Source organism: Sporothrix schenckii, assembly GCF_000961545.1.
Source record: "Sporothrix schenckii 1099-18 chromosome Unknown Cont47, whole genome shotgun sequence".
Classification (NCBI taxonomy): domain Eukaryota; kingdom Fungi; phylum Ascomycota; class Sordariomycetes; order Ophiostomatales; family Ophiostomataceae; genus Sporothrix; species Sporothrix schenckii.
Genome location: NW_015971148.1, coordinates 907,840 through 921,078, shown reverse-complemented (window position 1 = coordinate 921,078; position 13,239 = coordinate 907,840). Strand labels below are relative to the sequence as shown.

Here is a 13,239-nt window from a genome sequence, read left to right as displayed (position 1 = left end):
AGATGGCGGGTCTGGCTCTGAGATCCTGACGCCGCCAGACCTGACCGGACCTAGTGAGGATTAGCACCATCGTTCACCAGTTTGACCTTTTCTCATCCCAAGCCGACCTTTCCATTTCTGTCAGTCTCCTCGCCGTCTAGACGGACTCCTCTTTTGGCACTACTTCGACATCTACATCTCTTATCCATGGCGACAATGCGGAGAATGATCGCGTGCTGCATCTGACTTTAATTGTAGCTCGTTTCCTCTTTTCCGGGGCCGTCCCTTGATGCCGCCCACCAAGCAAGCTTGATTTGCAGCCACGAGCATTCGCCTGTCGCTCATCGGTTGTCGCTGGTTTTCGCCGAACAAATACCCTCTTCCGGCCGAAACGCATCTCGCCCTCTTTTTTGGGGGCTGATTTCTTGGAGAACGGATGTCGAGATGGAGTCGGTCAGCTGCATTATCTGCCGAAGGCGGAAGGTGAGTCTCTTTGGTGGAAGGCGAGAGGTGGAAGGTACAGGTGGGCACAGACAGCATGGTCGCACTTGCCAGGACACGACCCAACATCCATTGTTCCTTCCCGTTCCCGCTGACAATTCACCTGTTACGCAGATCAAGTGCGACCGGCGACCCATAACGTGTGCCAATTGCGCCAAGTTTGGTGCCCCTTGCAGCTACCGTGAGGCTCCTTCCGCCTCCTCCACCGCGACTTCCGCTTCCGAACCGGGTCTCGGTGCTCACCACAACCATCGTGGCGGCGCCCTCTCATCCACAGCCACAACGACCCAGGCCGGATTGCAGCGGCGACGGATTCTGCGCTCGTGCACGGCATGTAAGCGGGCCAAGGCCAAGTGCTCGGGCGGCATATCATGCGCGCGCTGCATCCGGCGGGGCGTTGCCTGCGTGTACGAAGGCAGCCGGGGAGATGCGTCTGTTTCATCGACGACGACGACGACGACTCTCGCTGACCAGGTCCTACCACTGGCTCCGGCTCCAGCTCCGGCTCCAGCTCCGGCCGTTGCTCCAGAGATTATGTACCGATCTGCGGCCAATGACAGCGGCATCGCAGGCGACCCGTCGGACACGTTTCCGTCGCCCGACTCGGCAGGCCTCGTTACGCCACTGCCAGTAACAGTTTCGTCATCTACATTGCCATCACAGCCCTCGCATCATCCAGCAGGCGTTTCCGCCATACCGGACTGGCTGCTTGCACCGGGACTGCCACCCATGGACCGGCTGCGTGGCCTCCTTGCCACCTACTTTGCCCGCATCTATCCGCTGCGCTGCTTGGGGTTTCTGCATATGCCGACGTTTTTTGAGCGGCTGCGCGACCCGCAATCGGTCTACGCCGATGAATATGGCCTGATAAATGCCATGTGTGCCTTGGCCGCGCCGTTCCACTGTGTCGACAGGGCCGGTGTGGCAACAGGAACATCTCCAACGTCCACAACGGCGCCCACCCGCTTCTACGATGCTGGAAGCGGCTGGGCGGCGACGGCCATGCAGCGCATATTCCAGCACCTCGGCACGCCCGATGTCGAGAGCTTGATGACCGAAATGCTCGTGCACGAATATTACCTGCGCAATGGCGAGTATGCCAAAGCATTTATGCTGTCGGGCATCGTCGCACGCCATGTCCAGGTGCTGCAGCTGAACCTGGAGCACGACCACGACCTGCCGTCCCAGCAGCGAGCACGTGGCGCGGGTGGAGGCGGCGCCGAAACCATATCGTGGTCCAACAAGGAGTGCCGGCGCCGGCTGGTGTGGTGCTGTTTCCTGCAGGACGCGTTCATGGAATGCGGCATCGACCAGCTGCGCTTTGTCAACCCGGCCGACATCCAGGTGCAGCTCCCCTGCACCGAGGAGCTGTTTGTACGCAACAAGCCCTGCGTGACCGAGATGTTGACGCCCGGCCAGCTTCTGCCGTTTGTTGACCCGACCACAGCCGGTACCGCCGCCCACAATCTGGACCTGCGCGCCTATTACATCCGTGCCATGGCTGTCCGCGCAAAAATCCTCAAGTACGTCAAAAATCTGCGCGGCGACGTGCCCTGGTCCCCGGACCCGCGCGTGAGCCGCTTTGCGAGCCTCGACCGCGAGCTGCGTGCCCTCGAGGCGTCTGTGCCCGACGAGTTGCGCATGACACCGGAAAACACCTCTGTGTTCCGTTGGTCGGGCGGATGGTCGGGGGCCAGCGGCTCGGGCGGCCTAGGGCTGTACTTTGGCTTGCATATTCTGCTGGCGCAGACGTTCAACGACCTGTACCGTGTGGGCGTCGCCAACCTCGTGTTCCCGCACCACGCGACACAATGGATCCGCGCCCATGCACCTCTCGACTTTTTGCTTCGCTGCCATCGCATGTGCAGCAGCAAGGCTGTTGTCATTGCGACGCTACTCGAAGAGCTGTGGCAGACGAACCGGCTGAGTCTGGTGGATACGCCATACGCGATGCACGCGCAGGTGTGTAGCAGCGTTCTGGTGATGACCATTAGCTCATGGCAGGCGCTGCTGAGTAGCTCTCGGGGTCGACGAGGTGGTGTGGATGACCGGGGCAGCGCGGCGGATGGATGCGACGGTGTCGACGTCCCAGACGGCGCTGACAGTCTTGGAAACGGAAACGGAGAATCCAATGGCAGCAACGATCCGCTGGTCGTCCCCGCCTTTCTCCCCGAACACCGCCACCTTTTGCAGAGCAATGTGACTGTCCTCGACTTTCTGCGGAGGTACATCAAAGCCGATCTGTACTACGAGTCGGCCAAGCAGGCGCTCCGTCGGTTTGAGGAGCTCGAAGCTCGCGGCAGCAGAAGCACCAGCAGCGCCGAGGACACAGCAGGTACAGCAGCGAGCAGTGCAGCAACTGAATCGTCGCAGTTCTCGCTTGAGTACATCTTGAACCCACTTGGTGTCTATCCCATGGCGCGGAAACAGGCGCGGAACCGCCACGAGCCTGAAGCGAACGTGGCGGCCAGCGTGTCCAAGGCAGATACGTCGACAAGTGCGCAACATGCGCGGGATGAAACGAGCACCCAGATGGCACAAAACACGCACCAGCAGCATACACAAAACTCACCAAACGTGCCAGGATCCGACAATGCCCCTGGGAGCATGATGCCGTATGCCTACCCGCCGAGGCAACCCACGTATGCCGACATACCTCCGACGATGCTGCCGCCGGGCCAGCATGTTGTACAGCATGAGCAGGTGCAGCCAGCGCTGCCACAGTTGCCGGAGCAAGCAATAGCGGGCGGGCTGGACACGGCCGATGCCACTCAGTTTTCGCTGTTCCAAATGTGGGATTGGGAGTCGGAGGTACCCGGCATGGACAACATGGGCTACCCGACATTCCTCGACACGTTCCCGGTGGCTTCTCATTAGGTGTGAATCTTCTTGAACTATAATTTTATTTTTGTTTCTGGAGGCCGGGGATCAAAAGGAGTTGGACGGTTGGAAATGTCGGGACAGCTTATGAGTTTTCACTTAATTCTTCAATCTAATGACAACGCGCGTGGATGAAAATGGTAATAATTTTTGACAAGATAACACCGTACTATGCTCACGATATGTGTCGTCTATATTTGTTGTTGTTGGCTTTCTATGTACTTGCGGTCTACTTCCTCCGCGCGTCGGCCGCTTCACGGCCCAGCTGCTCCAGAGCTTCTTCGTATGCTGCCAGCCGCGCCTCGCCGAACCAGGCACGCGCACCACCCTCGTCGTCGCCGTCTGTACCGACCTGCTTCTGCTTCTGTTTGTGCTCACGGTCTTCACCACCCACCACGGCTTTGGCTACCTTGTTCGTGCGGCGGACGGTGGATGCCGAGGATGACGACGAAGCAAGCAGCGCTGACTTGTTCTTGTTGCTCTGGCCGGCTACTTCCGGCCAGAACCAGCCAGCCTCCTTCTTGGTGTACAGCGTCCACGCATGGCCCGCCCAGCCGGCGCGCGCTGTGCGGCCGACACGGTGGACGTAGAACTCGACGCTGGGCGGCATGTCGTAGTTGATAACGTGGTCGAGGCGGGGCAAGTCAATACCGCGGGCAGCCAGGTCGGTGGCCACGAGGATGCGAAGCTTCTTGGACGGTTCGGTGCCAAAGGTGCGTAGGGTCTTGCGGCGCTCGGATGTACGGGTTGTGGACGTGATGGTGCCAATCAGAGGCGCGAGATCGGGGGCGAGCAGGGCCAGGAGACGGGACAGGCGCAAGGCGTTTTCGTTGGACTTTGTGAAGACAAGGACGGTGCTGTTGAAAGGGGCGGCCGGGGTCGTTTTTGTCTTGTTTGATGTGGTGTCCTCGTCTTCGTCCGTGTCGCTGTTGCCGCTACTCGAGTCACTGTTGTCGCTGTCGCTGTCGCTGTCATCAACACTCGAAGCACTCGAGTCACTCGAGGAGTCGGAGTCACTAGGTTCACTCGAGTTGCTGTCACTGTCGCTCTCGCTGTCGCCGTCGCTATCGCTATCGCTACCCTCATCACTGTCCACATTCGGCTTGGCTGTCGATGCCGCCTTGCTGCCGCTAGTAGCGCTGGCACCGGACAGCAGTGCACTCCGCAACAGGTCGACCAGGTACAGCGGCTTCTGCGACTCGTCGCGCACCTTAATGGCCGACTCCTGGAGGCGGTCTGGTAGAACGTACGCGGCATTGTCGCCTTCGGTGGCCAGGCCCTGGGCCTGCCGGGCCGTGCCCTCGAGGATAATGTGCGTGGGACGGCTGAGGCGCAGGCTGTTGAGCAGACTGAGATCACGCGTCATAGTGGCGCTGAGCACGACTTTTCGGACGCCGCTCTCGCACGAGTCTGCAAAGTCGCGAGCACCGAGCTTCTCCTTGATCATGGAGTGGGACGCGGGGGAGGAAGAAGAAGTGGCCGCAAGCCTGTCCATGACAATCGTCAACCACTGCTGGTAGCTCTGGCCCAGCAGCTTGTCGGCCTCGTCGACGACGAGCCAGCGGACAAAGTCGAGAGTGAAACCTGGCGTGGACTGAATGTGCTCGACGAGGCGGCCTGGGGTGCAGACGAGAACGTCGACACTGGACATGTTCTGGATGACGTGGTTGGGGAGGGGGAGGGTTGATGAAGTGGGTAGGCCAATGGTCTCGACAGCTGTGTACGGGTTTGCAGAAACTCCTGTCGCAGTGGTGGACGTCTCTGCCGCTGCGTCCTCGGTCGCAAAAGGCCATCGCTGGCGGTTGCTAAGCAAGGCCCGATAGCCCTCCGGATCATACACTTGGTCCTCCTCCATCAGTGTGGCCTGCTCCTTTTTGAACGACTGGCTGCCCATAGCAACACCAATGCGGACCTTTTTGCCCGACGCCTTGCTGCCGTCCGTGGCCGAACCACTGCTGCCGCCGTACGCCCGTGCACACGTCTCGCAGACGTCCTGCACCTGCTGCACCAGCTCACGTGTTGGCACAACAATGACGGCGCGCAAGCGTGTGACACCCCGTGTGCGGCTGATGTCACGAATCAGAGGCAGTACGTAGGCCAAGGTCTTGCCAGAGCCCGTGGCAGCCGAAATCACAAGGTCGCCGCGGCCGGCGCCTGTGGATGGCCGACGGGAGGGTAGAAGCAGAGGCACAACGGCGGTCTGGACAGCAAAGGCCTCGGTCCAGCCCTTTTCATCACGCAGGACCTTCGCCGCGCGCTCGTCGATGCCCAATTCGGGACTGATGCCGAGTTCGGCAAAGGGTTTGCGCGTAGTGGAGGCGACACGGACAGGGTCGGCCAGCCACGGTGGAAGGGTGTCGTAGGCTGGGCGGGCGGTGCCTTCGGGGATGGACGCGGGCTGCGGCAGGGGCTCGAGGCCGTGGAGCTCGGCTGGTTCGTTGGCGTCGTCTGCGCTGGCGCCGTTGTCCTCGCCATGTGCGGAAGTCGCTGGCGCGCGTTCTTGGGCCTTTTTGAGAGACTTGTTTTTCTTCTCAAGCAGAGCCTTATGACGAACGGACAGTTCCTCGACCTCTTCGGCGATGGCGGCTTCTTGCTTGGATTTTTTGTTCTTCTTCTTTTCTCTTTTCGGTTTGTTTTCTCTGAACCGGTCGACCATTGGTGTGTCAACAGCTTGGGCGGGTGTGGTGGTGGCACTAGTAGGCTCTTCCGTGTCTACTTCCATCGGCTCTTCTGTTACCGGAGGCGGTGCCGGGGCCTTCTTGTCCTCGTTTTGTTCTTTCTTTTCTTCCGTCTTGTCGTCCGTTTTGCTCTTTTTCTTTTTCTTCTGTTTTGGATCGTCCTCCACTTTTGTTTCCACGGGCACTTCAGTCTGCCCGTCTTCCTTGGTCTCTTCTATGTTCTCCACTGCCGTTTCTACTTTCTCCTTCTCCTTCTTCTCAACCGTGCTGTTTTCTTCGGCATCGTCACCCTCGTCGTCATTGTCCTCGTCGTCGTCGCCGCCGCGCTTCTTGGACTTGCGCCTCCGCTTGCGTTTCTTCTTTTCGCCCGCCGGCGGAGCTGTTCCGTTTGTGCTCGCGTTCGCGTCCATGTTTGTATGAGGTGTTGCCACAGCCGTCGACTCGGGCTCATCACATGCCCGGGGCCGTTTGCTTGCGCCGGCACCGCCCATCAGGCCCAGCCGGGCTGCAGAGACATTTGCGTATTCGTCATCCTCAAAAACAATCTTCCGTTTCTGGGTTGCAGGCAGAGACGCAGCTGGTGTTGGTATGGGCTGTTGGGCAAACGGTATCGGGCGAGCAGCGTGTTGTGTCGGTTGTGGAGGAGCAAAGCGGTTGGAGCTGGGATAGCCATTGACGCCGTTGACAATGTCGGCGCCATTGGCAGGCGCGGGCGCCGGAGCCGGTTCTGCCGGCCGGGCTGTGCTGGCAGCATTGCTCTTGGGCGGAACCCAGCGTGCGTACATGGTGGGCAGACTGGCACGTCTGATGTTGGAGAGGGAGGGGCCAGAGTCGAGGCCGAGGAATTTTGCATGAGCCCTCGTACGAAGCCCTCCAAGGGAAGGACTATTATAGCGTCAAGATTTTGCAGGCACGAAAGAGGAAGAGCGAAAGTCGATTCTGCCATAGCCCACCGCCAAATATTTTCAGTGGGTCCTGTTATCTTATCGCAGGCACTACTTGCTCTGAAATACTTGTGAGGGGCCGCTAAATGCAGCCTCAACATCATTGTAAATTGCTCTATTCCAGCGCGCTTGCTCGTCACCAACTTTCTTTGCTAAATCACTACATTCTTATCTGCGCACGATGATGGCCCATTCAATGAGTGTACTGGATAAGATTATTAACGGTAAAACAAGACAAGATTGGCACATTCAGAGCAGGACTATACTAATGAGATGTCATGGATCGTGGAATGAGACGGTATATGGCGAGAATCGACAAGACAACAATTGGACTGAAAACAAACACAAAACAAGTGGCCTCTACTTCGACCCTCACGACGACTCCGTCTGGCCCAGGGACCGCAGGGTGCCAATCAGCTGCACGCTGTACTCGACGTGCTGTAGCTCCTCGCGCGTCCAGCGGGCGCCGACCGTGGTGCGCCAGGTGGTGACGTTGTTTTCGATTTCCTCGCGCAGCAGGTCGGCCTTGCGGCGCATCTCGCGGCTGCGGGTCTGGTCGTCCTCGTGGATGGCGTAGCGCTCGCCGTGGATGGCCAGCTCCATCTTGTAGAGCTCGCGCAGCATGTTTGTGGTGTCGCGGATGTCGGCGGGGGTGACGTCGACGTTGGACATGGCGTGCTGCTGGGTGGTCATCTGGGACGAAGACGCGTGCTGGGGTTGCTGTTGTCGGTGCAACGTCTGCGGCGGCTGCTGCTGGCGCTGTTGTTGGGTGGCCGGCTGCGGATAGGTCGGGGCGACAGCCTGGGCACCGCCCTTGGACTTGCCGCCCAGCAGGCTGTGGTGCGCCTTGGCCGACTGCTGCCCTGGCGGAGGCGGCGTGAACTGCTGCTGTGGCTGTGGCTGTTGCCGGGGTGGAAAGGGTGCGCTTCCTGGAGAGAACGGCTGCTGTTGTGCCTGGTGGTACAGGTTGGCATGCGATGACTGATGCTGCGGCTGTTGGGGATGCGAATACTGGGGCGGAGGAGTTGGGAAGGCCGACTGCGAGCTTGTCGTCCCTGCCGACTGTGCGCCGGCCGATCGTGGCGGTGGCGGGACATTGTTCGTGTTGGGGTCGCTGTGGCCGCTGTGCACGCTGCCGCCGGGGGACGTGAGGTCGTCGGCCGTGCTGGCCAGCGGTGGCGGGAGTGCGTTGAGGAAGCTGATGTCGGCGCCGTACGACGGGCCGCCGAGGCTCCCGTTGACGCTCCCGCCATTTGCACTCGGACCGTTTCCGTATGGTAGCCCGATGCCGTTGCTAGCTGCGGCTGCACCGCCTAGCGGATTCGCCACATCCACGCCGTTGTAGAAGGCACCGGGGGGCGGGAATTGGGTTTGCTGCGGCTGCCCATGCGATTGCTGTGGCATGCCGGCGGCTGGGAAGAATTGGCTCCCACCAAGACCACCAAAGCCTCCCGCACCTCCCGCACCACCCGGAGCACCACCACCTATATATCCGGCAAAAATGGGCGGTGGCGGCGGCGTACGGGAGCGTGTGCTGCCGTTGGCCGGGCCGTTGCGCAGACTGAGGTCGGCCATGGACGGCAAGGGATTGCTGCTCCCGCTGCTGCTGCTGGACGGGCCACCTTTGCCGTCCTTGTGATAAGGTTGACCATGTGTCTTTTGCGCCGTGGAGAAGAGGCGCTTCATCTTGCTCGTCATCGTGATGGTTACGTGTGTCGCGAGGAGAGACTTTGGTGTTGGCGATTTGGATGAAGATGGAAGACGCGGAGTGAGGAGAGATGAACCGCACGACCCGAAGAGAGAGGCCCAAGACAATGCCAGGCGTAAATTGCGACGAAGCAGCCTTGAGGAGGTCTGTCGAAGAAAGATAGACAACAAAAGATGTAGAGAACAAAACCCAAAGACTCACAAATCTTGGAAAGCTCTCCGGCCTCCAAAAATGGTCAGCATTTGCTGGAGCTATGGAAGGAATTCGTTCCTCGAGCTCCCTCACTTTCAAGTTCCCTTCCGCCTTGCCGGTTACTTCTCATGTCAATGCTGGGGGTTGTGAGCCTCGCCTGGAGCCAAACAATATTGTCGCTGCCGCCTTACCAGCGCCTTTCTCGTCGAGGCAGTGTAGCTTGCAGCAACCCCCAAAGATACATCGTAAGGCAGGTCAAGGAGGGGCGTGCGATTAGCAGCTGGCGGACATATTGAACAGGGGGCGCAGCGCTGTGTTCTGGCGCACTGTGCAGCGTCTCGTCTCTTGACGAGCCTGGAGCGAGCCAAGCTAGACCGTTTCAAGGCGGCCTGAGGCTCACTAAACAGGCGCTCGCCGCACGCATCCTCCGGGGACCTCTCACAGCGCCGACAACACCGACAGCGAATGAAGCAAACGTGTGGCAAGCTTGCTATCACGGCTGCACTGCAAGGACATAGACCTGCGCTGATTGCGACATTTGCAAAGCTTCTTCGTGTTTCCTTTTCCCCCAGCGACCCAACACCCGGGGTTGAAGTTCCGTGCTGAAGAGACATATGTAAAGAAAGGGGAGACGGAGCCAAAGAAGACTCAGTCTTTAGGTGGCCTCGCCGGACAGCTTTGGCAGGTCTCTCGGTGGCAACCTTAAAACGAAAGTGAATCTGGAGGGCTAGGCTGTCAATGCGTGGCCCCCGCATAGAGAGCCCCTGTCTTATCTCGCCTGGGCCACTGAGATGCTGCCACAAGACAAGAGAGTCGCAACGGGCGAAACAGAGGCCGCGAAAAGAGCCTCCTGTGGGGAGCTTTCTCGCAACCGTCGTCACCGCACTGTGGGCATTTGTGCCTTTTTGTCCTGTGTTAAGTTGTCCACAGTGACAGGCACTGTCCCGGATGCAGGCCTCTTGTTCTTGACCGAGGAGACACGACCGAACGGAGGGCGCAGTCATATGCATCATGCAAGCCACATTGACGGGCCCTTTATTGTATGGAGGACGATAACCGTTTACGTCGGAAAGTAGGGAAAAGCGAAACGGGCAAACGAGGGGAGGACATGAGCCGATCGGCGGTTTGGACCACTTAGGCGACGAGCAACTTCAGCCTCGTGAACGTGGTTTGGTTGCCCCCTTCTTGTTGGAATCCCCACAGGCCTCGTAGGATTGACACAGGCCTCTGTGAAGGATATTTGTGGGATGGGAAGGTCTTCGGCATTCGATAGTCCCTGTAACAAGTGGTAGATAGTTTGGTAAGAATAAAACTGTTTAATTTTAAATTGATATTCAACAAGTACACTAAGTGGCATCCGCCATAGTTTGGGTCTTTGTCTGTTTTCTCTTGTACTTTGCCGTCGTCAAGCTTATGAGCTCTTGCAGCACGAGCCATTTGTACCGTTTGCACCGTTTGCACCGTTTGCACCGTTTGCACCGTTTGCCTTGCCGGCCACAACCAGCGTGCTCATTGTATCTGTTGCGTCGTATGCGCCGCCCTTTTTCGCCGCCAGAACCTGGCTCGGCGTAATCGAGTACGACGGCGGCACGTCCATCACCGGGTTGCTGGCAAAAAAGTGGCGCGGCCGCAGCAGCAGCACAATCGGCTCCGCCGGCATCACGGGGTAGTCCTCGGGCGCGGGGAAGTGCGTCAAGCCAAACGTGTGCCACAGCACCACGTCCGTGTTCACGACCGAGTCCGTGCCGGCGCCGATCCAAGCCGGCAGCCCCAGCGACGGCTCGCCCGACGTCTGCGGCACGTGCCGGCCAGCCGGGTACAGCTGGTCGTCGGCGTACGCGGTTACGTGCACCGTGTGGCGCGCAAACGCCGCGCGCTTCCACACGAGCGACTGCGGCTGCGGCAGCAGCATCGGCACCTCGCGGCTCACCAGCTTGTACGAGGCCGGCTGGCCGCTGTACGGGTGCACCGCGTTCTCGTTAACCATGTCCCACGTGCGCATAGTCGCCCAGTCAAAGTCGGTCTGGGCCTGCGCGGCCGTCTCGAGCCGCGTGCGCTTGGCGTAGAACGCATTCCCGTACGGGTTCTCGGCGCTGCCGACCGGGTGCGGCGACGGCACCGCGTCGGCCGTGAACACGGAGTTGCGGTGTCCGCCGTCCACGTTGGGGTTGATGCGCAGGCAGAACAGGTGCTGGTGGTTGTGCGCGTTGACGCCGGGGAACACCTGCGTGCCCCAGCCATGCGTGTCCTCGCCCCGGCCGAGGACGTAGGTGTTGAGGATGCCCGTGAGCCGCACGTTGGGCTCGATCGTGCCGTCTTGGTGGAAGATCCACTGCACGGCGTACTCGTAGTTGGCGGCCGTGAAAATGTGCTGCACAACCAGCTTGCGCGCGCGCGTGACCGTCGTCGAGTCGTCGCGGAAGTCGCTGTGCTTGAACAGGATGCCGTCGTCCTCCTCGTGGATGCACACGGCATTCTTGATCGTGCGCACGCCGCCCGCGCGCGTCGGCATCGACGCGTCCAAGTAGGCGATGCTGCCCTTGCAGTCGCAGCCCAGAGACAGGCTGTTGGACATGTAGCCCGCGCCATACTCGCCGAGATCGAACGCGTGCTTGCGCTGGTGCGGGTGCTCTGGGTTGGCGTACGGCACCACCATCTCGGCGAGCGACATGCGGTAAAAGATGGGCCGCGCGCGGCCGTTGTCGACATAGCGGATGTTGTTGAACACGGGGCCTTCGCGGTAGTTGAAGCCCACGTGGAACCGCCAGTTCTGCCACGACACCTCGTTGCCCTCAATCAAAAACGACACGCCCTCGGGCTGCGAGATGTTGATGGGCTTCAGGTCTGTGCGGTAGCCGCCGCGCGCTTCTTGTGCCACGTGGTGGTAGTCGAGCGGCGCCACCGTGGAGAGCGGTCGGCGCACCTTGGGGATGTCAATGGCCACAATGGCGTCCTTGTTTCCGTCGTAGATGGGGCAAAAGTCAAGCGGGTATTGGTACTGCGTGTTGTCAATGTCTGGCCGATAGTACATGAGCGCCTGCTGTAGCCGTGTGTCGCTGCCATACCGCTCGTCGTAGCCAATGGTCCACGGGTCGCAGTAGACCTTGTGCATATCCTCGCGCGCCACGCCGCTCAGCACGCACTGCTCGATGACCTGCGGGTTCTGCCGCACCACTTGCTCGACGTGCTGGAGCTCCTCCATGAGAATCTGTCGGGTGTTAGTAGGTACATGAGCAAAGGTATGTTGTGTCTAACAAAGCTGCTGGGTGGGCTCACAATCGGCTGCACGCCCGACAGCTTCTCCCAGGCGGTGATCTTGCCGCCGGAGATGTCCACCAGACCATCGTAAACAGTACCCGCAGGGTTCTCGATCACGACAACTTCAGCTACACGTGCCGGTCGCGGTGCCGTGTCAGGCGCATCCAGCCATGCTGTCATGGCTGCCTTGCGCGGCTCCTGGAGTGACACCACATGGAAGAGCAGACCGTCGCCGTGGGCCTTCTTGACGAGGGCGACGGCCGTCTCGATTTCGGCCGGTGAGAGGGGATCAAAGGGATGAGGAAGAGACATGTTGGGGATATGGGGTACAATACTATGAAATGACAAGGAAAAAGGAAGCGTCGATAATTTAAGAAGAAGGCTCGACGATCGACGTGTGTTGCTCGTGTCTGTCAGAGATTTGGATGAGGACGGGATGGAGAGTCTAGAAACGTCAAACTTCTTCTGGAGAACCTCTTCTTTAAACAAAACAAAGACGTAAGGCACGCAGAGATGCGAAACTACAGATTGAAGACGGCTAGTTTCGTTTCGTCAAGACACTCTCGGCTGGTCGACATGCCTTTAACGCCTTCATATTATATTTTAAAGTTTTGTCTGCTTCGTCTTCCCCCCGGTCGTGGACCACCAACGGGTTGCATCTCTTATCGCGACATCTATCCTCTGGAGGAAACGTCCACTTGCTCTTTCTCCGCTTTATTTACGAGGGTGGCCTTCAGAAGCTGCAGATAACAGAACGTGCCCCTCTAAAAGTGTCACTCCAAACCATCAGCATTTCTGTACGATCTGGAGATAGTACGTGTAGATAAAGATAAAAGATACCGCGCCGCCAGCGAATCATCTAACACGACCGGCGCTTGCCGCGTTCACCCACTAAACGACAGTTTCGTTGTCTGCCCCAAATTCTAGTTGTCAGCAGAGTTACTCACTAATACCACAGACGCTCCTCTTCCACTGAGGGCAGCATAATCGTAAATAATTTCCTAACTAGGTAAAGGCAGAGATTCCTCGCAGCACTACTGCACGGCAACCCACTTATTCCCCTCCAAAGTCCAGGCCCCAATGCGCTCCTCCATTCACT

General features: G+C 59.2%; 4 protein-coding genes across 4 annotated transcripts; 1 reads left to right on the top strand and 3 right to left on the bottom strand.

The window, feature by feature from the left end:
• Positions 1-423: 423 nt before the first annotated feature.
• Positions 424-3,357, top strand: SPSK_03023 (uncharacterized protein; the record flags this gene model as incomplete). The annotated part of the gene is made up of 1 exon (XM_016729867.1): positions 424-3,357. The coding sequence occupies one exon, from the start codon at positions 424-426 to the stop codon at positions 3,355-3,357; it is 2,934 nt and encodes a 977-aa protein (XP_016584885.1).
• A 232-nt stretch (positions 3,358-3,589) lies between these two features.
• On the bottom strand, positions 3,590-6,823 carry SPSK_02994 (ATP-dependent RNA helicase DDX51/DBP6; the record flags this gene model as incomplete). Its single annotated transcript, XM_016729839.1, has 1 exon — positions 3,590-6,823. One exon carries the CDS (start codon positions 6,821-6,823, stop codon positions 3,590-3,592), a length of 3,234 nt encoding a protein of 1,077 aa, XP_016584884.1.
• A 531-nt stretch (positions 6,824-7,354) lies between these two features.
• SPSK_03386 (uncharacterized protein) lies at positions 7,355-8,680 on the bottom strand (the record flags this gene model as incomplete). Its single annotated transcript, XM_016730224.1, has 1 exon — positions 7,355-8,680. The coding sequence occupies one exon, from the start codon at positions 8,678-8,680 to the stop codon at positions 7,355-7,357; it is 1,326 nt and encodes a 441-aa protein (XP_016584883.1).
• A 1,613-nt stretch (positions 8,681-10,293) lies between these two features.
• SPSK_03130 (primary-amine oxidase) lies at positions 10,294-12,452 on the bottom strand (the record flags this gene model as incomplete). The annotated part of the gene is made up of 2 exons (XM_016729971.1): positions 10,294-12,090; positions 12,159-12,452. The coding sequence occupies 2 exons, from the start codon at positions 12,450-12,452 to the stop codon at positions 10,294-10,296; spliced, it is 2,091 nt and encodes a 696-aa protein (XP_016584882.1).
• Positions 12,453-13,239: the final 787 nt, after the last annotated feature.